Here is a 26,249-nt window from a genome sequence, read left to right as displayed (position 1 = left end):
CATCTATACACAGCAGGAGGCCGCACGTAGCCATCTATAGACAGCAGGAGGCCGCACGTAGCCATCTATACACAGCGGGAGGCCACACATAGCCATCAATACACAGCAGGAGGCCGCACGTAGCCATCTATACACAGCGGGAGACCGCACGTAGCCATCTATACACAGCAGGAGGCCGCACGTAGACATCTATACACAGCGGGAGGCTGCACGGCGCCATCTATACACAGCGGGAGGCCGCACGTAGCCATGTATATACAGCGGCAGGCCGCACGTAGCCATCTATACACAGCGGGAGGCCGCACGGCGCCATCTACACTCAGCAGGAGGCCACATGTAGCCATCTATACACAGCAGGAGGCCGCACGTAGCCATCTATACACACCAGGAGGCCGCACGTAGCCATCTATACACAGCGGGAGGCCGCACATAGCCATCTATACACAGCAGGAGGCTGCACGGCACCATCTATACACAGCGGGAGGCCGCACGTAGCCATCTACACAGCAGGAGGCCGCACGTAGCCATCTATACACAGAAGGAGGCCGCACGGCGCTATCTATACACAGCGGGAGTCCGCACGTAGCCATCTATATACAGCGGGAGGCCGCACGTAGCCATCTATACACAACGGGAGGCCGCACGGCGCCATCTACACACAGCAGGAGGCCACATGTAGCCATCTATACACAGCAGGAGGCCGCACGTAGCCATCTATATACAGTGGGAGGCCGCACGTAGCCATCTATACACAGCGGGAAGCCGCACGTAGCCATCTATACACAGCAGGAGGCCATACGGCGCCATCTATACACAGCGGGAGGCCGCATGTAGCCATCTATACACAGCGGGAGGCCGCACGTAGCCATCTATACACAGCAGGAGGCTGCACGTTGCCATCTATACACAGTGGAAGGCTGCACGGCGCCATCTATACACAGCGGGAGGCCGCACGTAGCCATCTATATACAGCGGGAGGCCGCACGTAGCCATCTATATACAGTGGGAGGCCGCACGTAGCCATCTATATACAGCGGGAGGCCGCACGTAGCCATCTATATAGAGTGGGAGGCCGCACGTAGCCATCTATACACAGTGGGAGGCCGCACGCAGTCACGAACACACAAACATATACAGACATATACATTCACGCATAAACACATTTGAAACACAAAAATACATATAAACAGACATCACACAATGATATCTGCCTGCACACTCACACACACACACTCACTCAATCACACACACACTCTCACACACACACTCTCACACACACACTCTCACACACACACTCTCACACACACACTCACCATCCCCCGGCTCGGCTCCAGTCCTCCTGCTCCTCTCCGGTGCAGCAGTGCAGGCCGGGCGCGCACTGCGTGACGTCACAGCTAGGAACGCGGCCGCGCACAGGGTCGTGTCTCCTAGCAGTGACACGGCCAGGCCAGCACACAGGGAAGTTAACAGCTGCAGCGCTGGCCCGGCCGAAGAAGAAGTAGCGGCCGTGCACCGCTGCTGGGGGAGCGGTCCGGCCGTCCGGGGGCCCCCCGCCACTGTCTGCCGGTATGTGCCGCGGCGCCGCACATATAATGAGGGCAATCTGGCCATAGACACCCCGGAGCCCCGGGCCGCCTAGAGGCCCGGGGCCCCTTGCGGTAGCCCAGATTGACCTCATTATAATCTGCCTATGATGTGATGTATATACACCTGCCCCATTATCACCTATGTAATATATGCACCAGCATCACTGTCACCTATGTAATATATGCACAAGCCCCACTGTCTACTATGTGATGTATATACACCATCCTCAGTATCACCTATGTAATGTATGCACCAGCCTCACGGTCTCCTATGTAATGTATGCACAAGCCCCACTGTCTCATATGTAAAGTATATGCACCAGCCCACTGTCTCTTATTTGATGTTTATACACCAGCTCCACTTTAAAAAAGACCACAACATGAACTGTGCAAGCACAGTATTTAAAATATGAGGCAGGTCACTGAAGGATAAGTGACCTGTCATTTAAGCCACAATGAAGAAGATAATTCTAGAGCACCAAAGAAAGATCTGCTCACAGGCCGCCCTGAAGCACAAAAATCTAATTATCTCCAAACTGCAAATAAAGATTAAACAACAACCATAGGACGGATTTAATTAAACCAGGTATCATTTTAATCAGTGTAACAGCACCAACCTGACACTGCATGTAGTACACATAGTGTACATAAAGAAACAAGGGGGACTATTCATCAAGACTGGTTTAGCGCACCATCGCCATTCGTGATTAAATATAAGGCGGCAAATTCATCAAGAGGCGTATGCCACTTAGTGAATTCAGTGCCTCTTGTAAGTGGTGTGCATCTCCATGTGCTGAGCCACAAATACTACTCCAGTCCCTGGAGAACCAGTCTTTTTGATGAATTTGATGGACAGGCTTGGCACCCTTCCCACCCAAGTTTTGCCCATTTCAGCGGAGCTGAGTTAAACTGGTGAAAAAACTCCTAAAGTCACAAACTTTTTGTGCAACTCCTTGTTGCATCAAACAATTGCAACAGTTTTTACGCCAGTTTTCCTGTGTGAAAGCTTTGGTGAATTGGCCCAAATAACTTTTCTAAAGTAAAAGTGAATGTTTCCCACAATTTGTGATTCAGTTTACAAACATGGGACTCAATTCACACCTTCTTGGGTAATTTTTCAGCACCTTGATGTTAGCAATTCTGGGGACAAAATTAAACTCTTTAAAAATCCTTCTTTTAACTTATGGTATAGTCTCTGACATGCTCTTAATAACTTTATGAATTTAATAAATCACTCAGGCTTCATCTGTTCAGTAATCATCACCAATTAGCACTAGTATCATTTTGTAAAATGAGTTCATGGTTGTTTTTACCTTTACAATTTTGGATTATATTTTGTTAAAAAGAGTATTGTAGTTTGTTAAAAAGAGAGGGAGAAGAGTGGACATTTATGATACTCAGTTTCTGCCTGTGTTCAAAATTAAGATTCATTTATCAACAGAGGTGATATAACTCTTAACCCCTTTCTGACGTGTGACCTAATAGTACGTCATGGTGACCTGGGCCGATTGGACCAATGACGTACTATTAGGTCATATGACGATCGCGTCTGCACACAAGCGGTGTGGGGCGATCGCCTCCAAGTGTCAGCCGATTGTCACAGCTGACACCCGATACTATGTGCAGGGAGCGTTCCCGGCACATTAACTCCCTCAATGCTGCGATCGAAGTCGATCGCAGCATTGCAGGGGCAAGGGGAGGTGATCGCAGATACTCACCTCTCCTGCCAGCGTCCACCGCTGTCTGCCGCGGCTCACGGATGTTGCAATGACGACCCGATGTCGTCATGACAACATCCGGGTCACCAGACAGCAGGAAGATACTTTGGTCATGCGCAGTGCATGACCAAAGTATCTTTTCCCTCTGCAGCAGTGACAGCCTGTATAGCACAGGGGGCTGCTGCTGCTCTCTATGCTATACAGGCGATCTGAAAATAAAATGTGAAAGTCTCAGGGTGGGACAAGGTGTAAAAGTAAAAAAAGAATCAGAATGTGAAAAAAATATTTAAAAAAAAATAGTAAAAATATTAAAAAATATTTAAAAAGTAATCCAAAAAAATAAAAATATATTGTACCCATAAATAAATATTATTGTGGGAAAAAAAACAAAAACAATAAAAGTACCGATATATGGTATAACCACGTCCGGAACGACCGGTCTTATAAAACTGTCCCACTAGTTAACCCCTTTAGTGAACACGGTAAAAAAAAAAAAAAAAAAAAAAACAAAGCAAACAAACATGCTTTGTCATCATACCGCCAAACAAAAAATGCAATAAAACACGGTCAAAAAGACAAATGCAAATAAAAATGGTACAACTGAAAACGTCATCTTGTCCCGCAAAAAAACAAGCCACCTTACAGCTCCATTGGCCGAAAGATAAAAAAGTTATAGTTCTCAGAATAAAGCGATGCAAAAAAATATTTTTTCTATAAATAGTTTTTATTGTGTAAAAGCGCCAAAACATAAAAAAAAACAATATAAATGTAGTACCGCTGTAAACGTACTGACCTGAATAATAATGCTGCCTTATCAATTTTACCACACGTGGAACGGTATAAAAAATAAAAAAAAAAATCGGAATTGTTGGTTTTTGTTTATTCTCCCTCCCAAAAATCGGAATAGAAAGCGATAAAAAAAATTCACGTGCCCAAAAATGGTACCAATAAAAACGTCAACTTGTCCCGCAAAAAACAAGCCGTCACATGACTCTGTCGGCTGAAATACGGAAAAATTGTAGCTCTCAAAATATGGCGATGCAAAAACTAGTCTTTGCAAAAAAAAGCGTCTTTTAGTGTATGACAGCTGTCAATCATAAAAACCCAATATGAATCTGGTATCACTGTAATCGAACCGACCTGAAGAATAAAGCGGTCTAATCACTTACACCGCACGAGGAACGACGTAAAAAATAAACCTAGGGTTAGGGTTGTGCTACGGTTAGGATTGGGATTTTTTCATAAGTAAAGAAAAAAATGACGACGATATGGCGACTAGTGAGCGCAAGTGCTTGCTACTTGAGTTTGCATCGGGTGCTCGGGTATGCACCGAGTATCGCGGGTGCTGGAGTGACATGCTCGAGTCTCCTCCCCATATGTTTTGCAGCTGTTATACAGCCAAAAAAAAACTTGTGGGGATTGCCTGCCATGCACAAGCGATCCCTGCATATTTGTTTTTTTTTGGGTGTCTAATAACTGTGAAACATACGGGCGGGGACTCGAGCATGTCACTCGAGCACCCGCGATACTTGGTGCATACCTGAGTACCCGATGAAAACTCAAGTAGCGAGCACTTCCGCTCAAGACTAATGACAACTTATTCAATATGATGACCTAATGGTATCAAATTCTGTGTCGTACCTCTGGGTTCAAAATGTTCACTATACCCCTTGATAAAATCCTTGAGGGGGCTAGTTTCCAAAATGGGGTCACTTGTGGGGGGTTTCCACTGTTTAGGCACATCACGGGCTCTCCAAAAGCAACATGGCGTCCGCTAATTATTCAAGCAAATTTTTCATTCAAAAAGTCAAATGGCGCACCTTCCCTTACGAACCCTGCCGTGCGCCCAAACAGTGGTTTTCCCCCACATATGGGGTATCGGTGTGCTCAGGATAAATTGCACAACAAATTGCATGGTGCAATTTCTCCTGTAACCCTTATGAAAATGCAAAACTGGAGGCTGAAAAACATTTTTGTTGCAAAAATGTGAACATTTTATTTTTACGGCTCTATGTTCTAAACTTCTGTGAAGCACCTCTGGGTTTAAGGTGCTCACCATACATCTAGGTAAGTTCCCTGAGGGGTCTAGTTTCCAAAATGGCGTCACTTGTGGGCGGTTTCCACTGTTTAGGCACATCAGGGGCTCTCCAAACAACATGGCGTCCGCTAATTATTCAAGCAAATTTTACATTCAAAAAGTCAAATGGCGCTCCTTCCCTTCCGAGCCCTGCCGTGCGCCCAAACAGTGGTTTTCCCCCACATATGGGTTATCGGCGTGTGCAGGAGGAATTTCACAACAAATTGCATGGTGCAATTTCTCCTGTTACCCTTATGAAAATGCAAAATTGGGGGCTGAAAAACATTTTTGTTGGAAAAATATGAAAATTTTATTTTTACGGCTTAATGATATAAACTTCTGTGAAGCACCTGGGGGTTCAAGGTGCTCACCACACACCTATATAAGTTCCCTGAGGGGTCTAGTTTCTAAAATTGTGTCAGTTGTGGGGGGGTTCCACTGTTTAGGCACATCAAGGGCTTCCCAAACCAAACATGGTGTCCGCTAATTATTCAAGCAAATTTTATATTCAAAAAGTCAAATGGCGCTCCTTCCCTTCCAAACGCTGCCGTGCGCCCAAACAGTGGTTTTTCCTCACATATGGGGTATCTGCGTGCTCAGGGGAAATTGCACAACAAATTTTGTGGTCCATTTTTTCCTGTTACTCCTGCAAAAATCAAAAAATTTGGGTCTAAAGTAACATTTTTGGGAAAAAAAGTTAAATGTTCATTTTTTTCTTCCACATTCCAAAAATTCCTGTGAAGCACCTGAAGGGTTAATAAACTTCTTGAATGTGGTTCTGAGCACCTTGAGGGTGCAGTTTTTAGAATGGTGTCACTTTTGGGTATTTTCTGTCATAAAGGCCCCTCAAAGTCACGTCAAATGTAATGTGGTCTCTAAAAAAATGGTTTTGTAAATTTTGTTGTAAAAATGAGAAATCGCTGTTCAACTTTTAACCCTTATAGCTTCCTAATAAAAAAAATTTTGGTTCCAAAATTGTGCTGATGTAAAGTAGACATGTGGGAAATGTTATTTATTAACTATTTTGTGTAAGATATCTGATTTAAGGGCATAAAAATTCAAATTTTGAAAATTGCGAAATTTTCGCCAAATTTCCATTTTTTTCAAAAATAAGCGCAAGTGATATCAAAGAAATTTTACTACTATCATGAAGTACAATATGTCACGGAAAAACAATCTCAGAATCAGCGGGATCCGTTGAAGCGTTCCAGAGTAATTACCTCATAAAATAACAGTGGTCAGAATTGTAAAAATTGGCCTAGTCATTAACGTGCAAACCACCCTCGGGGGTAAAGGGGTTAACAATCCAGAGATTGAAGTCACATTCATATCCAAATGTCTAAATGAGCTGACATGCCAAACACAGGATAAAGTGTTCAGGACCGAGGAGCCTCAAGTTGGTCCTCTGAAAATAAAATTAAGTATGCTTATTTGCCCCCTAAAAATCAGTGTAGCATAAAATAACCATATGGCACATGGCATAAAAAAAGGTTGCAGAGTTGGTGTTTTTTTCCTTATAATTATTTTTCTTCTTATTTTCCCCCCAAATTAATAAAGTTTAGTCAATATATACCCAAAATGATCACCAAAAAACTATGGGGCTGATTAATCAAAGCTTTAACACCAGAACACTTGTGTAAAAGCTTCAGTAAGTCACAAAATGTTTGCTAAATGGGAAGTTTTGTAGGTTTTTCGCCAGTTTCACTGAGCTCCACGAAAATGGAATTTTCCCCAGTAATTTCTATTTTAGCATGACTGGGGTCCTCCTGAATCAGCCCCAATAACTGATCCCTCAAAAAAACAAACACACCTACAGCCAAGTTAATGAAAAATCTAAAAGAATGCAGTGACAAATAAAAGTTATTTTCATAAACATAGATTTATTTCACAGAAACATACTAAACCTTAACAAATAAATATATACAAGTATATACATTTGGTATCACTATAGAATAAAGTTAATGAATTTTTTACATGATAAATAAAAAAGTTGCAAATACTTTTGTTCGCCACAAAAAAAATCAATAAAAGTTAATTGACAAATTATAGTTACCACAAAAAAGTGCTTAGAAACTGAAACTATTTCCATAAATAAACAAGCTACCATAAGCTATGTAAATGGATAATTACAAAAATGATGTAGCAATGAAACATAATGGATTAATCAGAGAGGCTAGAACAAAGTGCACAACTTGGAATAATACTGAATGTCTTGATTGTTCTCTATTCTGCATTTAACTATAAAATAGGCAATAACATGTAAAACGTATACACTGCTCAAAAAAATAAAGGGAACACTTAAACAACAGAATATAACTCCAAGCAAATCAAACTTCTGTGAAATCAAACTGTCCACTTAGGAAGCAACACTGATTGACAATCAATTTCACATGCTGCTGTGCAAATGGAATAGACAATAGATGGAAATTATTGGCAATTATCAAGACACACTCAATAAAGGAGTGGTTCTGCAGGTGGGGACCACAGACCACATCTCAGTACCAATGCTTTCTGTCTGATGTTTTGGTCACTTTTGAATGTTGGTTGTGCTTTCACACTCGTGGTAGCATGAGACGGACTCTACAACCCACAGAAGTTGCTCAGGTAGTGCAGCTCATCCAGGATGGCACATCAATGCGAGCTGTGGCAAGAAGGTTTGCTGTGTCTGTCAGTGTCCAGAGGCTGGAGGCACTACCAGGAGACAGGCCAGTACACCAGGAGACGTGGAGGGGGCAGTACGAGGGCAACAACCCAGCAGCAGGACCGTTACCTCCGCCTTTGTACAAGGAGGAACAGGAGGAGCATTGTGGGTACCGAGATGAGATCCTCAGACCCCTTGTGAGACCATATGCTGGTGCGGTTGACCCTGGGTTCCTCCTAATGCAGGACAATGCCAGACCTCATGTGGCTGGTGTTATGGTCTGCACCATGTACTAAGGAAAGATAGGGGAAAGCTGTCCCTACAGTAAGACTAACCTGAATCCCTACGATGTAGCGGGCTGCCTGTTCCTAGTGAACAGACCCGCCTTAGTCCTCGGCTAGTCTGAACGAAGACCTATAGAATTATGGGAAGGACTGGGACAAAAATGGGACACCTCCTAAACAGAAGTTGTTGCAGAACACAAAAAGACAAACTGACAAAAAGTACTAGAGGTCCCAGAGGACCAAGCGAACTTGACAGAAAAAGGCACCGAAGCACCAGGCTAGAGAAACAGTCAAACACTGGAGTCCAGCACAGCCAGAAGGGCGGAGCTGGAATATAAAGGCAGATGGTCACGTGACCGCAAAACACAAGATAGAAAAAACTAACAGGAGGGTTCTAACAGTACCCCTCTTTTATGAGGATCCTCCGGATCCTCCAGGCCCAGGCCTATCTGGAAACCTCCTGTGGAAAGCTTTAACAAGCCTAGGAGCAGAGACATCATCCGTCCTTACCCAGGTGTTGTCTTCGGGACCGAAACCCTTCCAGGAGACAAGATACTGTAATCTCCCTCTATGTCATCTAGAATTCAAGATACGAGAAATTTCATATTCGCCGTCTTCTACCACAGGAGGAACTGTGACAGTGGCGTCCCTATCAGATACGTCAGCCTTTTTCAACAAGGAAACATGAAACACAGGATTAATCTTCCAGGAAGTAGGGACATCCAACCTAACAGCAGATGGGTTAACAACCTGAAGCACTTTAAATGGACCCACAAACTTAGGACCCAGTTTTTTAGAGTGAATCCTCAACCGTAAGTTCTTCGAGGACAACCAAACCATGTCACCCACAGTAAACAAAACCCCTTTACGTTTCCTGTCAAAATACTTCTTGGACTTCTTGTTAGCCTCTTGAAGGTTGCAACGTACATTAGTCCAAACTCTCTCCAAATCACCGGAAAAATTCTCCTCCTCCGGCACCGCCGACCCCAATTTGGAGAACGAACCAAAAGACGGATGTCTCCCAGTACACCAAAAAAAAGGAGAACACCCAGCAGAGGAGGATGTATGATTGTTAAGAGCAAATTCTGCGAGAGGCAGAAACTCAGACCACACCCCTTGATTGTCCGCCGCAAAACAACGCAAAAACTGTTCAACATCCTGGTTCTTTCTTTCGGTCTGTCCATTAGACTCAGGATGATAACCAGCCGAAAATGACAAATGGACTCCCAACCTGTCACAGAAAACACGCTAATAGCGAGCCACAAACTAAGGTCCTCTGTCAGAAACAATATCCGTGGGAACGCCATGGAGCTGGACAATCTCCTTAACAAACGCCTTAGCGAGTGTCTTGGCGCAGGGCAACTTAATGAATGGAACCAAATGACACATCTTACTAAAACAGTCCACGACCACTCAAATGACAGTAAAACCCTCGGACACAGGAAGATCAGTAATAAAATCCATTGTGAGATGCGTCCAAGGCGCAATAGGAACCTCCAGAGGGCAAAACAACCCCGCAGCAGGAGTATGTGAAGCCTTTGACCTAGCACACACAGTACACTGACGCACCCACTTGATGACTTACTTCTGCCATCCAGGCCACCAAAAACTGCGACATTATAAGTCCCTTAGTCTCCGAAATTCCAGGATGACCTGCCAACCGAGACTCATGACACTCCACAAACAAATCTCTCCTAAAGGCTCTAGGCACGAACAACCTCCCATGGGGAGTGTTAGATGGAGCATAATCTTGAGCTTTCAGAATCCCATTCTCCAAAACGGAGTCCAAAGCCGCCACCACAACTCCTTTCAGTAAAATGCTCTCCTCCTCCTCGGCACCGACCGTAGGAGAGAAGCTGCGAGATAAAGCATCGGCTTTAACATTCTTAGTACCAGGGATATAGGTAACAGATAAATGAAACGGAGAAAAAAAAAAGTGCCCACCTAGCTTGACGGGCATTCAAGCGCTTGGCAGCATCCAGATAGATCAAATTCTTATGATCTGTGAAAACCTGAATAGGAAATCTAGCACCTTCCAAAAAATGATGCCAATGTTCAAACGCAAGTTTAATAGCCAGCAACTCCCGATTTCCAACATCATAATTCAGTTCGGTTTCCGAAAAAAATTTTGAAAAGAAGGCACAAGGATGTACTCCACCCTTGTTCTCCTGAGACAAAACTGCTCCGACCCCCACCGATGAAGCATCGACCTCGACCAAAAAAGGCTTGGTCTCATCAGGCTGCATAAGGATAGGGGCAGAACTGAACCTCTCTTTGAGATACTCAAACACTTCAATTGCCTCAGTAGTCCACTGGGCCGTATTCGCACCTTTCCTGGTGAGATCGGTTAGAGGTTTAACAATTACAGAAAAATTCTTAGTGAATTTCCTGTAATAATTGGCAAAACCCAAAAATCTCTGTATAGATTTCAAACCAATAGGCCTAGGCCATTCCTGCGCAGCCTGAACCTTCACAGGGTCCATCTCAAAGCCCTCGCTGGAGACAATGTAGCCCAAAAAACGAATTTTCTGCACAGCAAACTCACATTTCTCCAGCTTAGCAAAGAGTGAATTATCACTCAATAACTGCAAAACTTCACGTACACTCTGCCAATGGGACTCTAGATCTGGTGAATAAATCAAAATGTCATCCAAATACACAACCACATTCTTACCAATCAAAGGTCTCAGGATGTCATTAATTAGGTTCTGAAAAAATGCAGGTGCATTGGTAAGACCAAAAGGCATCACCAGATTCTCAAAATGACCTACCGGAGTGTTAAAAGCAGTTTTCCATTCATCACCCTCCTTCACTCGTAACAAATTGCATGCCCCCCGGAGATCAATTTTGGAGAACCACTTGGCTACCACTAACTGGTTAAACAAGTCAGGAATTAACGGCAATGGGTAGGAATTGCGTACGGTAATCTTATTAATTTCACGAAAATCCAGACATGGACGTAAACCGCCATCCTTTTTTTTAACAAAGAAGAATCCAACTGCCACAGGCGACTTAGAAGGTCTAATGTGACCAGCAGCCAGGCTAGTCTCTATGTTCTCCTCCAAGGCCTTTCTTTCAGGGATAGTCAGATTAAACAAGCGACTTTTGGGAAGAGTAGCACCCCTAACAAACTCAATGGCGCAATCATAATCCCTATGAGGAGGTAAAACTTGCGACTCCTCCTCCGAAAAAACCCTCCAAAAATCTTGAATGGGTACCAGTAATTCCCCTTTTTCCACAGCCGCAATGCGACCATTGCAACATTTATCATAGCACTTCGGACTCCAAGACTTAATCACATTAGTAGACCAGTCCAATAAAAGATTGTGCAGTTTTAACCAAGGCAATCCTAGAACAACTGGAGAGGGTAAATTATCTAAAACAACCAAGTCCAAAATTTTTTGGTGAACTCCATTGATAGTGAGGGGAAATGCAGCAGTCTTGTGAGTAATACATTTCAAAGGAGTGTTATCAATTGCAACCACAGAAATAGGTGATGACAAAGGTTTGGATTTCAATTTAAGGTTTTCCAAAAGCCCTTTATCAATCACATTAAGTGTTGAACCACAATCCACAAATACCTGAAATTCAATCAAATCTCCCTGCAGAGTAGTACTCCCAGAAAGAAATACTCCTGCAGAGCGTAAACAAGCTATACGGGCGTAACTGACCTTTTTTTTTTTCTTTACTTAAACGATGCTCACAATACTTAATCAAATGGTCAGCTTTACCACAATAAAGACACAAGCCCTCAGCGAATCTCCGGTCTCTTTCCTGAGAGCGGAGTGACATTGCCCCAACCTCCATTGGTTCTACGCTGTCAGAGCAGATTTTCTGGGAACTAGGACCTGACGTTACAGGAGTTTTTACATCATTCACCCTGGACCTCAGTCTCCTGTCCACACGAACAGCTAACTGCATAGCTTCCTGCAGAGTCTCAGGTGCAGGGAATGCAATTAGCAAATCCTCAACCCTTTCACTCAGACCAGCAAGAAATAAACATCTCAGCGCAGGATCATTCCACTTAACTTCTGAAGCCCATCTCCTGAAGTGTGTGCAATAATTTTCAACATCATCTGACCCCTGATTCAAACGTCTAAGTTCTGATTCAGCAGATGAGATTTGATCAGGATCGTGATATAATAGCAGAAAAAAATTCTTCAACAGACCTTAAACACGGATCATTAGGCTGGAGAGAAAAGGCCCACCCCTGTGGTTCATTGCATAAAAGTGACATAATAAAACCAATGCGCTGTGATTCATTCCCAGAGGATCTTGGTTTCAAACGAAAATATAACAAACAAGCATTTTTAAAGGAAAAAAAATCTTGCTGTTTACCATAAAAAACATCAGGCAGTCCTACTTTGGGTTTGACAAAATGCGCTCCAGAACAGCTACTCACGTGTTGTTGAAGCTCGGCCACCTCCAGAGACAATCCCTGCAGGCGTTGAGCCAAATCCTGGACGGAAACCATACTGATCCCCAAATTTCTTTCCTTTTAGTTTTTTGGGCTGGACTTACTGTTATGATCTGCAACATGTACTAAGGAAAGATAGGGGAAAGCTGTCCCTACAGTAAGACTAAGCTGAATCCCTACGATGTAGTGGGCTGCCTGTTCCTAGTGAACAGATCCGCCTTAGTCCTCGGCTAGTCTGAACGAAGACCTATAGAATTAAGGGAGGGGTCCCTAAAAGAACTAAGGACTGGGACAAAAATGGGACACCTCCTAAACCGAAGTTGTTGCAGAACACAAAAAGACAAACTGACAAAAAGTACTAGAGGTCCCAGAGGACCAAGCAAACTTGACAGAAAAAGGCACCGAAGCACCAGGCTAGAGAAACAGTCAAACACTGGAGTCCAGCACAGCCAGAAGGGCGGAGCTGGAATATAAAGGCAGATGGTCACATGACCGCAAAGCACAAGATAGAAAAAACAAACAGGAGGGTTCTAACAGCTGGAGTGTGTCAGCAGTTCCTGCAAGATGAACGCATTGAAGCTATGGAGTGGCCCGTCCGTTCCCCAGACCTGAATCCGATTGAGCACATCTGGGATATCATGTCTCGCTCCATCCACAAACGTCACGTTGCACCACAGACTGTCCAGGAGTTGGCGGATGCTTTAGTCCAGGTCTGAGAGGAGATCCCGCAGGAGACCATCTGCAACCTCATCAGGAGCATGCCCAAGTGTTGTAGGGAGGTCATACCAGCACATGGAGGCCACACACAATACTGAGCCTCATTTTGACTTGTTTTAAGGACATTACATCAAAGTGGGATCAGCCTGTAGTGTGTTTTTCCACTTTAATTTTAGGGGTGACTCCAAATCCAGGCCTCCATTGGTTAATAAATTTGATTTCCATTGATGATTTTTGTGTGATTTTGTTGTCAGCACATTCAACTTTGTACAAAACAAAGTATTCAATGAGAATATTTCATTCATTCAGATCTAGGATGTGTTATTTGAGTGTTCCCTTTATTTTTTTGAGCAGTGTATAAAAAATTACTTTGAATGTATTGCGGATCCACAATTTTTGTGGAGAGAACAACTTAGTATGCATAGTATGCATACACAGGCACTCCTAAACAACACTGTAAGGCTTTGTTCACTTTAAGGCTACGGCTCCACTATCAGTATTCGGTCAGTATTTTTTCTCAGAAGTGGGAGCCAAAACCAGGAGTGGGTGATAAATGCAGAATTGGTGACTTGTCTCTATTATACCTTTTCTCTGATTGTTCCTCACCTGGTGTTGTCTCCCACTTCTGAGAAAAAATACTGACCGAATACTGACCAAATACTAATAGTGGGGCCGTGGTCTAAGACTTTGTTCACACACAATTTTTTTATGTGGATTTTGAAGCAGATTTCCTTTAAAATGCATGTTACAAAATCGGTGTTAACCTAGTTTACAACAGTACAATCTGCAAATATGCTGTCTAGGAATGTTCTTGAAATACATCAGTCTTGAGACAACTGCATGGAGTTACAGTTATATGAAAAAGTTTGGGCACCCCTATTAGTCTTAAGCTCATTGTTTTATAAAAATTGGTGTTTTTGCAACAGCTTTTTCAGTTTGATATATGTAATAACTGTTGGACACAGTAATGTTTCTGCCTTGAAATGACGTTTATTGTACTAACAGAAAATGTGCAATCTGCATTCAAACAAAATTTGACAGGTGCATAAGTATGGGCACCTCACCAGAAAAGTGACATTAATATTTAGTAGATCCTCCTTTTGCAAAAATAACAGCCTCTAGTCGCTCCCTGTAGCTTTTAATGAGTTCCTGGATCATGGATGAAGGTATTTTTGACCATTCCTCTTTACAAAACAATTCCAGTTCAGTTAAGTTTGATGGTCGCCGAGCATGGACAGCCCTCTTCAAATGATCCCACAGATGTTCAATGATGTTCAGGTCTGGGGACTGGGATAGCCATTCCAGAACATTGTAATTGTTCCTCTGCATGAATGCCTGAGTAGATTTGGAGCGGTTTTTTGGATCATTGTCTTGCTGAAAGATCCATCCCCTGCGTAACTTCAACTTTATCACTGATTCTTGAACATTATTGTCAAGAATCTGCTGATACTGAGTGGAATCCATGCGTCCCTCAACTTTAACAAGATTCCCGGTGCCGGCATTGGCCACACAGCCCCAAAGCATGATGGAACCTCCACCAAATTTTACTGTGGGTAGCAAGTGTTTTTCTTGGAATGCTGTGTTTTTTTGCCGCCATGCATAATGCCTTTTTGTATGACCAAACAACTCAATCTTGGTTTCATCAGTCCACAGGACCTTCTTCCAAAAAGAGATTGGCTTCTCCAAATGTGCTTTTGCATACCTCAGCCGACTCTGTTTGTGGCGTGCTTGCAGAAACGGCTTCTTTCGCATCACTCTCCCATACAGCTTCTCCTTGTGCAAAGTGCGTTGTATAGTTGACCGATGCACAGTGACACCATCTGCAGAAAGTTGATGCTGCAGCTCTCTGGAGGTGGTTTGAGGATTGTCCTTGACTGATCTCACCATTCTTCTTCTCTGCCTTTCTGATGTTTTTCTTGGCCTGCCACTTCTGGCCTTAACAAGAACTGTCCCTGTGTTCTTCCATTTCCTTACTATGTTCCTCACAGTGGAAACTGACAGGTTAAATCTCTGAGACAGCTTTTTGTATCCTTCCCCTGAACAACTATGTTGAATAATCTTTGTTTTCAGATCATTTGACAGTTGTTTTGAGGAGCCCATGATGCCACTCTTCAGAGGAGATTCAAACAGGAGAACAACTTGCAAGTGGCCACTTTAAGTAGCTTTTCTCATGATTGCATACATCTGGCTATGAAGTTCAAAGCTCAATGAGGTTACAAAACCAAAAAAAGTGCTGTAGTAAGTCAGTAAAAAGTAGGTAGGAGTATTTAAAACAAGAAAATGATAAGCGTGCCCATACTTATGCACCTGTAAAATTTTGTTTGAATGCAGATTGCACATTTTCTGTTAGTACAATAAACCTCATTTCAAGGCAGAAACATTACTGTGTCCAACAGTTATTACATATATCAAACTGAAATAGCTGTTGCAAAAATACCAATTTTTATAAAACATTAAGCTTAAGATTAATAGGGGGTGCCCAAACTTTTTCATATAACTGTATGTGTCATGTACTGTATTTCATGATTTGATAGGCAATGATTTCTTCATGTTGTGCATGTTTACTTATATTACCATTCAGCTTCATATAAATTAGGTCAGAGCTCCCCAACTCCAGCAGTCAAGGCCCATCAACAGATCATGTATTCAGGATTTCCCTAGTATTGCACAGGTGAGAGAGTATGCAGCAATTTCTGCTGTCTCGATAATAATTCCATCACCTGTGCAATACTAAGGCAATCCTGAGAACATGATCTGTTGGTGGGCCTTGAGGACTGGAGTTGAGGATCACTGGATTAAGTAACATACTGTTATCTAGTATTAATTAAAAGAAGGTTACATGTTTGTAAACACAATCTAATATATGTACAAATATACTGTATATTTCTTGAAAATGCTGAAAACACAGTGAAGACAATTTTTGCTTTATTTATTCATCTTTAGGTTTAGTGATCCTTTAGGACAGGAGTGTGGAACCATTTTTTTTTGCCAAGGCCCATTCGGAAATTTATGCACTCAATTCGGGGCCATCCAAAATTATTAACTTGAAAATGATCCTGCTATATTTGGTCAAACAATTAATTAACTCACATCTAATGTGATGGCTGGAACTGCTTCTCTTTGGTGCAATGTTAGATGGTATTGTTGATACTCTTCACAACTGCTTTTCCAGATTTGCATCGATCTGGAATGCAGTCAACTCTTTGCGATGAGTTCTGAAAAGATATATGAAAAGAACTCACAGTAGAAAGTTCTGAACATAGTGGGAAATTCATCACTGCTCATGTAACTTGTATAGAACTCAAGCAGTGGAAGGTTTGAAGTATACATCACTTGGGAGACACTGGGGCTGCTATATATACATCACATAGGAGACACAGAGACTCCTCTATATACCTCAAAAAGGAGACACCGAGACTGCTCTATATACATCACATAGGAGACACTGGGGCTGCAGCATATACATCACATAGGAGACACTGGGGCTGGAGCATATACACCACATAGAAGACACTGGGGCTGAAACATATACATCACATAGGAGACGCTGAGGCTGCTAAATACATCACATAGGAGATGGGCTGGGGCATATACATCCCATAAGAGACCCCGTGACTGCTCTATATGCAAATATCATCGTATAGGAGATGCTGGGGCTGAAGAATATCCATCATATAGGAGATGCTGGGGCTGCTGTATATATCACATCGGAGATGCTGAGGCTGGAGCATATACATCACACAGGAGATGCTGGGGCTGCAGTTTATACATCACACAGGAGAAGCTGGAGTTGTACCATATACATCACATAGGATACATTGGGCTGCAGAATATGCATCACATAGTAGAAGACCCCTGTATAGACAAATATCATTACACAGGATACACTGGAGCTGGTGTATACCCATCACATAGGAAACACTGGTGCTGGGGCATATACATCACAGGAGACGCTGGGGCATAAACATTCTAGGAGATGCTGGGGCTGCATTGCTGTATTCATCAATGTGACTGAAGCAGAGAGCGAGCTGACTCCACACAGAAAGGACTGCCCAGCGTCAGGATGTAATCCTTCGTTGCAAGCACGTCAGTGTTCAGTAGTGAACTCTGCTTGCGCATACTCGCAGTGTAAAGAGCAATTAAATGGTCCGTGGCCTGAAAAACACGACTGCCAGACCGAGCACTGTGGTCCCCGGGAATCTATCTGGGGCCGGAGAAAAGGACAAGGGTGGGGTTCCCCATCCCTACCCCCACCCCTGTTTTAGGACAAGGAGGACTGTCAACCTATCTATTTATCTATAAATTGATCCATCAATTCATTTATCATTTATTTTATTTATAAATTTAGTAGTACCTATTGCACCAGAGTCAAGACGTTGTCATGCAAATCAATCTTTAGTGTGTTTTCATTTATAGCTATGCTTATGTGACTAATAGAAAATCATTCATCATATTACTAGCTGCATCAGGAATAAAAAGTAGGCTATTCTACATCCCTTAATCAGCAAAGTATAGCAAATATATTCAAAGAGTTTTACTATGAGAATAGAATGTGTGTTAAGTGATTATTTACAATGATTACAAAGTAAATTAATTTTCTTTTGCACAGCATTTTAAAAGTTCCTGGAGATAGGATATCAGTAGATCTACTGCTTTTGAAGAAAAAAATCAATAAAATTTTGAACCCAGGTGAACAGTCTATTCTCATAAGTCTATTGGACTACATCAGTAATTTGAATGGTTCGGAAAACACAAAATTAACAAAAAATGAAACTACTTCTAAGCTTCATAGAGACAAAACACAACACAATCTGCAAGAACAAAATAACAGCAAAAATGTGTTAAGGCCATCCAGATTTCAGCTTTTGCAGTCCAAGTTCATGAACCCAAACCATGAGCCACCAATGAAAAAGATTAAGGAAGTAGGCAAACTAATCTTTACAGAAAATCAGTGTACAAATCGAGTTTGCAAAGGAAGCATTGTCAGAAAATTAGACCCTTCAAAATTAAAGCTAACCAAAGATCAAAACGGAGGAAATGACCTACACTTTAATAAAGGTAAAAGTCCAAAGAATAAAGGTAGAGTAAAAGCCATTTTGACTAAGTTCATTGTTGCAGAAGAAAAGGAAAATATAATAAAACCAGAAAGCATAAAAACTTTTATGCCCAAAATACTTAATAAAAACACGGTTATTTCTGCCCTAAAAGAAAAGTTTGAACAAAACTGTACTATCTACTCTGTATCGTGTGCAACATCTTCTCTGGTTCCAAAAGAACATAATGTGAAAATCTCTGTAAGTACTAAATCTATTAGAAATGCAAAGGTTCGGGTGTTACATACCTCCACAATGACTGCAGATTGTAGGGAACTTCCAATACTTGAATGTGCAGCTCTAAAGGAAGAGATTATTCCATTTGTCCAGGCTAAGATCCTAACGGTGGAGGTATATAGTCCAAAGACGTTAATTCTAAATTCCAAGAAGGTGGATTCACAGGAACAAACATGTAGAAATGACAAAAATGAGAACAATTTGCTGTGTTATAGACAAACCACAATCATGAAGGAAAATCTAGAGAAGAGCAATCATTTGAAAAAAGGAAAAGAACATCCATGGATTAGAGAAAATGGAATAGAAAGCTCATATGAAAGTGTTAAAAAACAGCAGGAAAACATAACTGACACAAATACTGCAAACAGTTATTCTTCAGATACAGTAAATGTTCTTGGCAATGTAGAGATTGAGCCGGCAGTTGATGTTCAAGAATCAGATGAAAAAGAAAGATATTCAGGATACATGGATTTAGGTAACCAAACTTTTCTAGACAGCCAGCACAACACACAGACACATGATACCAGTAATGGTGATATGAAACATAGAAGTGACTATGAGGCTATGAAACTTATGAGTGACTACTTTTTAGACCACAGCCAGAAATTGGAAAGTAGCAAAAATCTTACAGAACACATTTTGAATGAATGTATACCTAATATCAATATTAAGAATCTTGGTCTTAATACAGATAAAGCCAAGGACTGTACTAATTTCTGTAACACAGGTAATGTTAACAAGGTGATAAGCAATATTGACCAAGGAGCACAAAAAGAACTTGATGTCAGTATCTACCATTGTAACAATTTGGTTTCAAAAAGTAAAATGCAAAATGGCTGCACTGATGAAGAGCACAAAGTTTTAAATATTAGTGATAACATGTCCACCTGTGTGAAGTCAGAAGAGACTGAACTGAAGAACATCTCTAAAATGGAAAAGGAACATCAGGTACAAGAAAGAAAGGATATTGGTGAAGGACACAAAATATTTAATCTCAACATGCATGAAGTAGAAAATTCTGTGGGTGTCCAAATAAAAGCAGAACCCATAAAAGTTCCTAATTGTCAAGCATTGAAAAAATGCTCAAGTAGATACAAGGAAAATAATAAAGAAGAAACCAAAAATGGTAACCTCTGTCAATTGTATGCACCAGAACACAATCTAAAAAACATTCCATCAGTTCTAACAGAGAGAGCAACATTCAGCACTGAACCAACTGTTCCATCTCAAAAGAGTTTTGCCACAATTGTAAAAGTTCACAAGAAAACTTTGAATATTAATGAAGCTACAGGCAGTAGAAGCACAAGATATAATGAAACACCAATAAAAACCTGTATAGAACAAGTCAAATACTGCCCAAATACAAAACCACATTCAGATACATTATTAAATGGAAAAAATGCTTTCCAGGAAACAGGGGGCAATAAGAAGTCTCTTGGCTACATAAATAAAAAACAATGTGCACATGGAAAGGTTGACTTGAATAATCAAACACTAATTGGAAGGGACCTATCCAAGATACATGATCATCATTTGAGACAAGGGAACAGTTTAGAGGACATCTCTTTACAAGTGACAACACGTGATCATAAAAAAGTGGGAAAGAGTGCCGATTCATTACGTACAACCTATGAAGAGAGTCAATCAGAGGATTCACAAGAGTTCTCGTGTCATGGGAAGGCGAATAGGATAGATCCAATAACCTCTGCTGAGCTGATGCATAGCTCAAAAGAGGGCAACCATGAGACGGACAAAAGAATAACATCTAAATATCAAATTCCATCAGCTGAGGACCTCTCTATGTCAAATACAATAAACAATGCCACGATCAATGACATATCCAAATATAAAGTGCAAAGTTATAAGGATACAGATATCTCCTCAAAACAGTTGTTTAAACCACTGATCGTAAGAGCAAGTGACACTTTTAAGCTTCGTCCCTGACTTTCTCTACTTGTCCCAGTATAATACAATTTATCCCTTTTTACTAAGTTGCTGCCTTTTTTGATTGCTTTTAAAATTGTGAACACTTACCACTTTTTAGGACAAATGGTTATTGCCTCTAGGCAATATACTACACAGCATTACATAAGAGCTTACAGTAATACGTAGGTTATTTCAGCAGTTGAGTTTCAAATTTATCTATTAATTTGCTTGTAGAAGTATTTGTGAACATTATAATCAACTAGCTATTGAACCCGTTCTATGCCCGGGTGGCGAGCATTTTTATTGGTATATGGTCTCCCATCCTGTTATGTCCAGCCCCCATCCTGTTATGTGCGGCCCCCATCCTGGTATTTGTGCTGCCCCCATCCTGGTATTTGTGCTGTCCCCATCCTGGTATTTGTGCTGCCCTGCCCCTATCTTGTGCCCCCATCCTGCGCCCCCATCCTGTTACGTGCTGCCCCTATCTTGTGCCCCCATTCTGCGCCCCTATCCTGTTATGTGCTGCCCCTATCTTGTGCCTCCATCCTGTTACGTGCTTCCCCCATCCCATTGTGTGTGCCCTCATCCTGTTATGTGCGGCCCCCATCCTGGTATTTGTGCTGCCCCCATCCTGGTATTTGTGCTGTCCCCATCCTGGTATTTGTGCTGCCCTGCCCCTATCTTGTGCCCCCATCGTGCGCCCCCATCCTGTTACGTGCTGCCCCTATCTTGTGCCCCCATTCTGCGCCCCTATCCTGTTAAGTGCTGCCCCTATCTTGTGCCTCCATCCTGTTACGTGCTTCCCCCATCCCATTGTGTGTGCCCTCATCCTGTTATGTGCTGCCCCTATCCTGTTATGTGCTCCCCCATCCTGCTACCCAACTGTTATGTGCGGCCCCATCCTGCTTCCAAATCCTGTTATATGCTGCCCCCATCCTGCGCCCCCATCCCGTTATGTGCTGGCCCCCATCCTGCTTCCCAATCCTGTTATGTGCGCCCCCATCCTGTTATGTGCTGCCCCATTCTGTTATGTGCAGCCCCCATTCTGGTATTTGTGCAGCCCCGATCCTGGTATTTGTGCAGCCCCGATCCTGGTATTTGTGCAGCCCCGATCCTGGTATGTGTGCTACCCCCATCCTGGTATTTGTGCTGCCCCCATCCTGGTATTTGTCCTGCCCCGATCCTGGTATTTGTCCTGCCCCGATCCTGGTATTTGGGCTGCCCCCATCTTGTTATGGGCTGCCCCCATCCAGAGCCCCCATCCTGTTACGTGCTGCCCCTATCTTGTGCCTCTATCCTGCGCCCCATCCTGTTACGTGCTGCCCCTATCTTGTGCCTCCATCCTGTTACGTGCTGCCCCTATCTTGTGCCCCCATCCTGCACCCCCATTCTGTTACGTGCTGCCCCTATCTTGTGCCCCAATCCTGCGCCCCATCCTGTTACGTGCTGCCCCTATCTTGTGTCCCCATCCTGCGCCCCCATCCTGTTACGTGCTGCCCCTATCTTGTGCCCCTATCCTGCACCCCATCCTGTTACATGCTGCCCCTATCTTGTGCCTCCATCCTGTTACGTGCTGCCCCTATCTTGTGCCCCCATCCTGCACCCCCATTCTGTTACGTGCTGCCCCTATCTTGTGCCCCAATCCTGCGCCCCATCCTGTTACGTGCTGCCCCTATCTTGTGCCCCCATCCTGTTACGTGCTGCCCCAATTTTGTGCCCCCATCCTGTTACGTGCTGCCCCTATCTTGTTCCCCCATCCTGCGCCCCCATCCTGTTATGTGCTGCCCCTATCTTGTGCCCCATCCTGTTATGTGCTGCCCCCATCCTACTATGTGCTGCCCCATCCCGTTATGTGTGCCTCATCCTGCTCCCCAATCCTGTTATGTGTGCCCTCATCCTACTCCCCATTCTTGTTGTGTACACCCCCCATCCTGCTCCCCAATCTTGGTATGTGCACCTCCCATCCTGCTTCCCAATCCTGTTATGTGCTGCCTCCATCCTGCGCCCCCATCCCGTTATGCGCTGCCCCATCACGTTATGTGCTGCCCCCGATTCTGCTTCCCAATCCTGTTATGTGCGTCCCCATCCTGCTATGTGCTGTCCCCATCCCGTTATGTGCGGCCCCCCATCCTGTTATGTGCTGCGCCCCCACCCTGTTATGTGCTGCCCCTATCTTGTGCCCCCATCCTGCGCCCCCATCCTGCTATGTGCTGCCCCATCATATTAAGTGCGCCCCCATCCTGTTATGTGTGCCCCCATCCTGCTCCCCATTCCTGTTATGTGCGTCCCCCCATGCTGCTCCCCAATCTTGTTATGTGAGCCCCCCATCCTGCTTCCCGATCCTGTTATGTGCCGCCCCTATCTTGTGCCCTCATCCTGCGCCCCATCCTTTTATGTGCTGCCCCATCTCGTTATGTGCGCCCCCATCCTGTCATGTGTGCCCCCATCCTGCTCCCCATTCCTGTTATGTGTGCCCCCATCCTGCTCCCCATTCCTGTTATGTGCGCCCCCCTCCTGCTTCCCAATCCTGTTATGTGCTGCCTCCATCCTGCGCCCCCATCCCATTATGCGCTGCCACCATCCCGTTATGTGTTGCCCCCCCATCCTGCTTCCCAATCCTGTTATGTGTGCCCCTTTCCCGTTATGTGCTGCCCCCATCCTGCTTCCCAATCCTGCTATGTGCCCTCCTATCCCGTTATGTGCGTCCCCATCCTGCTTCCCAATCCTGTTATGTGCGCCCCCATCCTGCTATGTGCTGCCCCATCTAGCTCCCCCTTCCCGTTATGTGCGCCCCTCATCCTGCTATGTGCTGCCCCTATCTTTTGCCCCCATCCTGCTCCCCCATCCTTTTATGTGCTGCCCCTATCTTGTGCACCCATCCTGTTACGTGCTGCCCTTATCTTGTGCCCCCATCCTGCGCCCCCATCCTGTTACGTGCTGCCCCTATCTTGTTCCCCCATCCTGCGCCCCCATCCTGTTATGTGCTGCCCCTATCTTGGGCCCCCATCCTGTTATGTGCTGCCCCTATCTTGTGCCCCCATCCTGCTATGTGCTGCCCCCATCCCATTATGTGTGCCCCATCCTGCTCCCCAATCCTGTTATGTGTGCCCCCATCCTGCTCCCCAATCTTGTTATGTGCACCCTCCCATCCTGCTTCCCAGTCCTGTTATGTGCTGCCTCCATCCTGCGCCCCATCCCATTTTGCGCTGCCTCCATCCCGTTATGTGCTGCCCCCCATCTTGCTTCCCAATCCTGTTATGTGCGCCCCCATCCCGTTATGTGCTGCCCCCATCCTGCTTCCCAATCCTGTTATGTGCGCCCCCATCCTATGTGCTGCCCTCATCCAGCTCCCCCATCCCGTTATGTGCGCCCCCCATCCTGTTATGTGCTGCGCCCCCATACTGTTATGTGCTGCCCCTATCTTGTGCCCCCTATCCTGCTATATGCTACCCCCATCCTGATCCCCAATACTGTTATGTGTGCTCCTCATCCTGATTCCCAATCCTGTTGTGCTGCCCCTATCCTGCGCCCCATCCTGTTATGTGCTGCCCCCATCTTGTGCCCCCATCCTGTTATGTGCGCCCCATCCCGTTATTTGCTGCCCCATCCTTCTTCCCAATCCTGTTATGTGCGCCCCCCATTCTGCTTCCCAATCCTGTTATGTGCTGCCCCCATCCTGCGCCCCATCCTATTATGTGTTCCCCTATCCCGCTATGCGCTGCCCCCATCCCGTTATGTGCTGCACCCATCCAGCTCCCCCATCCCGTTATGTGCACCACCCATCTCGGTATTTTTGCTGCCCCCATCCCGTCCCCCATCCTGTTATGTGCTGCCCCCATCCCATTATGTGCGCCCCCGTCCTGCCCCCCAATCCTGTTATGTGCTGCCCCCATCCTGCGCCCCATCCTATTATGTGTTCCCCTATCCCGTTATGTGCTGCCCCATCCCGTTATGTGCTGCCCCCATCCTGCTTCCCAATCTTGTTATGTGCGCCCCCATGCCATTATGTGCGCCCCCATCCTGCTTCCCAATACTTTTATGTGCGCCCCCATCCTGCTTCCCAATCCTGTTATGTGCGCCCCCATCCTGCTTCCCAATCCTGTTATGTGCGCCCCCATCCAGCTCCCCCATCTCGTTATGTGCGTCCCCCATCCTGTTATGTGCTGCCCCCATCCTGCTTCCCAATCCTGTTATGCGTCCCCCATCCCGTTATGTGTGCCCCCCATCCTGCTTCCCAATCCTGTTATGTGCGCCCCCATCCTGCTATGTGCTGCCCCCATCCAACTCCCCCATCCCGTTATGTGCTGCCCTCATCCTGTGCCCCCATCCTGTTATGTGCTCCCCCATCCTGTTATGTGCTGCCCCCCATCCCGTTATTTGTGCTGCCCCCATCCTTTGTCCCCATCCTGTCTTGTGCTCCCCCATCCCGTGCCCCAATCCTGTTATGTGCTGCCTCCCATCCCGGTATTTGTGCTGCCCCCCATCCCAGTATTTGTGCTGCCCCCATCTTGTTATGTGCTCCCCCATCCTGTTATGTGCTGCTCCATCCATACAAAAAAAAAATACACTCCTACTCACCTTTTGCCCTCGCCCTTGCAGCACGACCTCGATCTCTAGCGAGTCTGTAATAGGAGTGTGGTGCCGGAGTTCGCGCCTGCGCATTGCGTGATCTCCGGAGCCATTTTGTTGAAGATAAATTTGCACACTGCAAATTTGTCTTCAACAAAATGGCGCCGGAGATCGGGCTATGCGCATGTGCGAACTCAGGCGTCACACTCCTCCTCCAGACTCGCCGGAGAGCGAGGTATGTAGCCTAATGGTGCCGGAGATAGCGGTATGCGGTGAACGCTTCCACATACCGCAACCTCCGGCACCACAGTCCTTCACCCCAGCCTCATTCTCCTCCCTCTCACCTGTAATGGCAGATGTTTTCCTTTGACTGGAGCCAGACTACGCAGGCGCGTCGCGCATGCGCAGTCCGTGGAGACTTCGGACAGAGGGACATATCTACTATTATATTATAGATGAATGATTACGGTACATGCTCATGCTGCCTGTTTTATATTTTAACACATAATCATAATCCTTACCATCAACCTAACAATGCACAATGCAATTCTGCATTCATGGCATCTAATTTGTATAATTACTTCTTGTTTGCAGATTGTTCATAAATCTTTTAGCCAATAATGATCTGAATTAACGGGGCAATAGATGCTTGCAGAAACCTCCAGAGCAGAAACTGCTCTTTAAGTGTCTCTCTGTTCTGGCTACAAAACAAAATTTGGAAAGCAAGTTAAAGGGGTTGTCCGGCCTTAGGTTACAAGTCTGCAGTGAATATATGTGACTGCAGACTTGTGAATCCTAACACAGTGCGGACTGCATGTTATGAGGATTCTCCGGTGAGGTTTTCAAAGCGAGTGGTCATGTGACCGCAAATATGTGATTTGCATACTTACAATCACATTCCAATTAGACATGTCCGGCCTTGCTCAATAGTCTTGCATTCAACAAGGCCACGTACGTCTAGTCGGCACGTGATCACAAGTAAGA

At 44.5% G+C, this 26,249-nt stretch overlaps 1 protein-coding gene across 1 annotated transcript in view; it reads left to right on the top strand.

Annotated features, from left to right (window-relative positions):
- The window catches only part of LOC141207501 (uncharacterized), a 66,316-nt gene extending 40,918 nt beyond the window's left edge, over window positions 1–25,398 (top strand). The window contains exon 2 of the mRNA XM_073664414.1: window positions 18,050–25,398. Coding sequence (XP_073520515.1) covers window positions 18,050–20,714 — 2,665 coding nt within the window. The 3' untranslated portion in view covers window positions 20,715–25,398. The remainder of the gene's footprint in view (window positions 1–18,049) is intronic.
- Window positions 25,399–26,249: the final 851 nt, after the last annotated feature.

This window comes from Phyllobates terribilis, unplaced genomic scaffold (assembly GCF_046119375.1).
Source record: "Phyllobates terribilis strain yellow unplaced genomic scaffold, ASM4611937v1 Scaffold_2__4_contigs__length_985480577, whole genome shotgun sequence".
Taxonomy (NCBI): domain Eukaryota; kingdom Metazoa; phylum Chordata; class Amphibia; order Anura; family Dendrobatidae; genus Phyllobates; species Phyllobates terribilis.
This window is presented reverse-complemented; position numbering and strand designations above follow the sequence as displayed.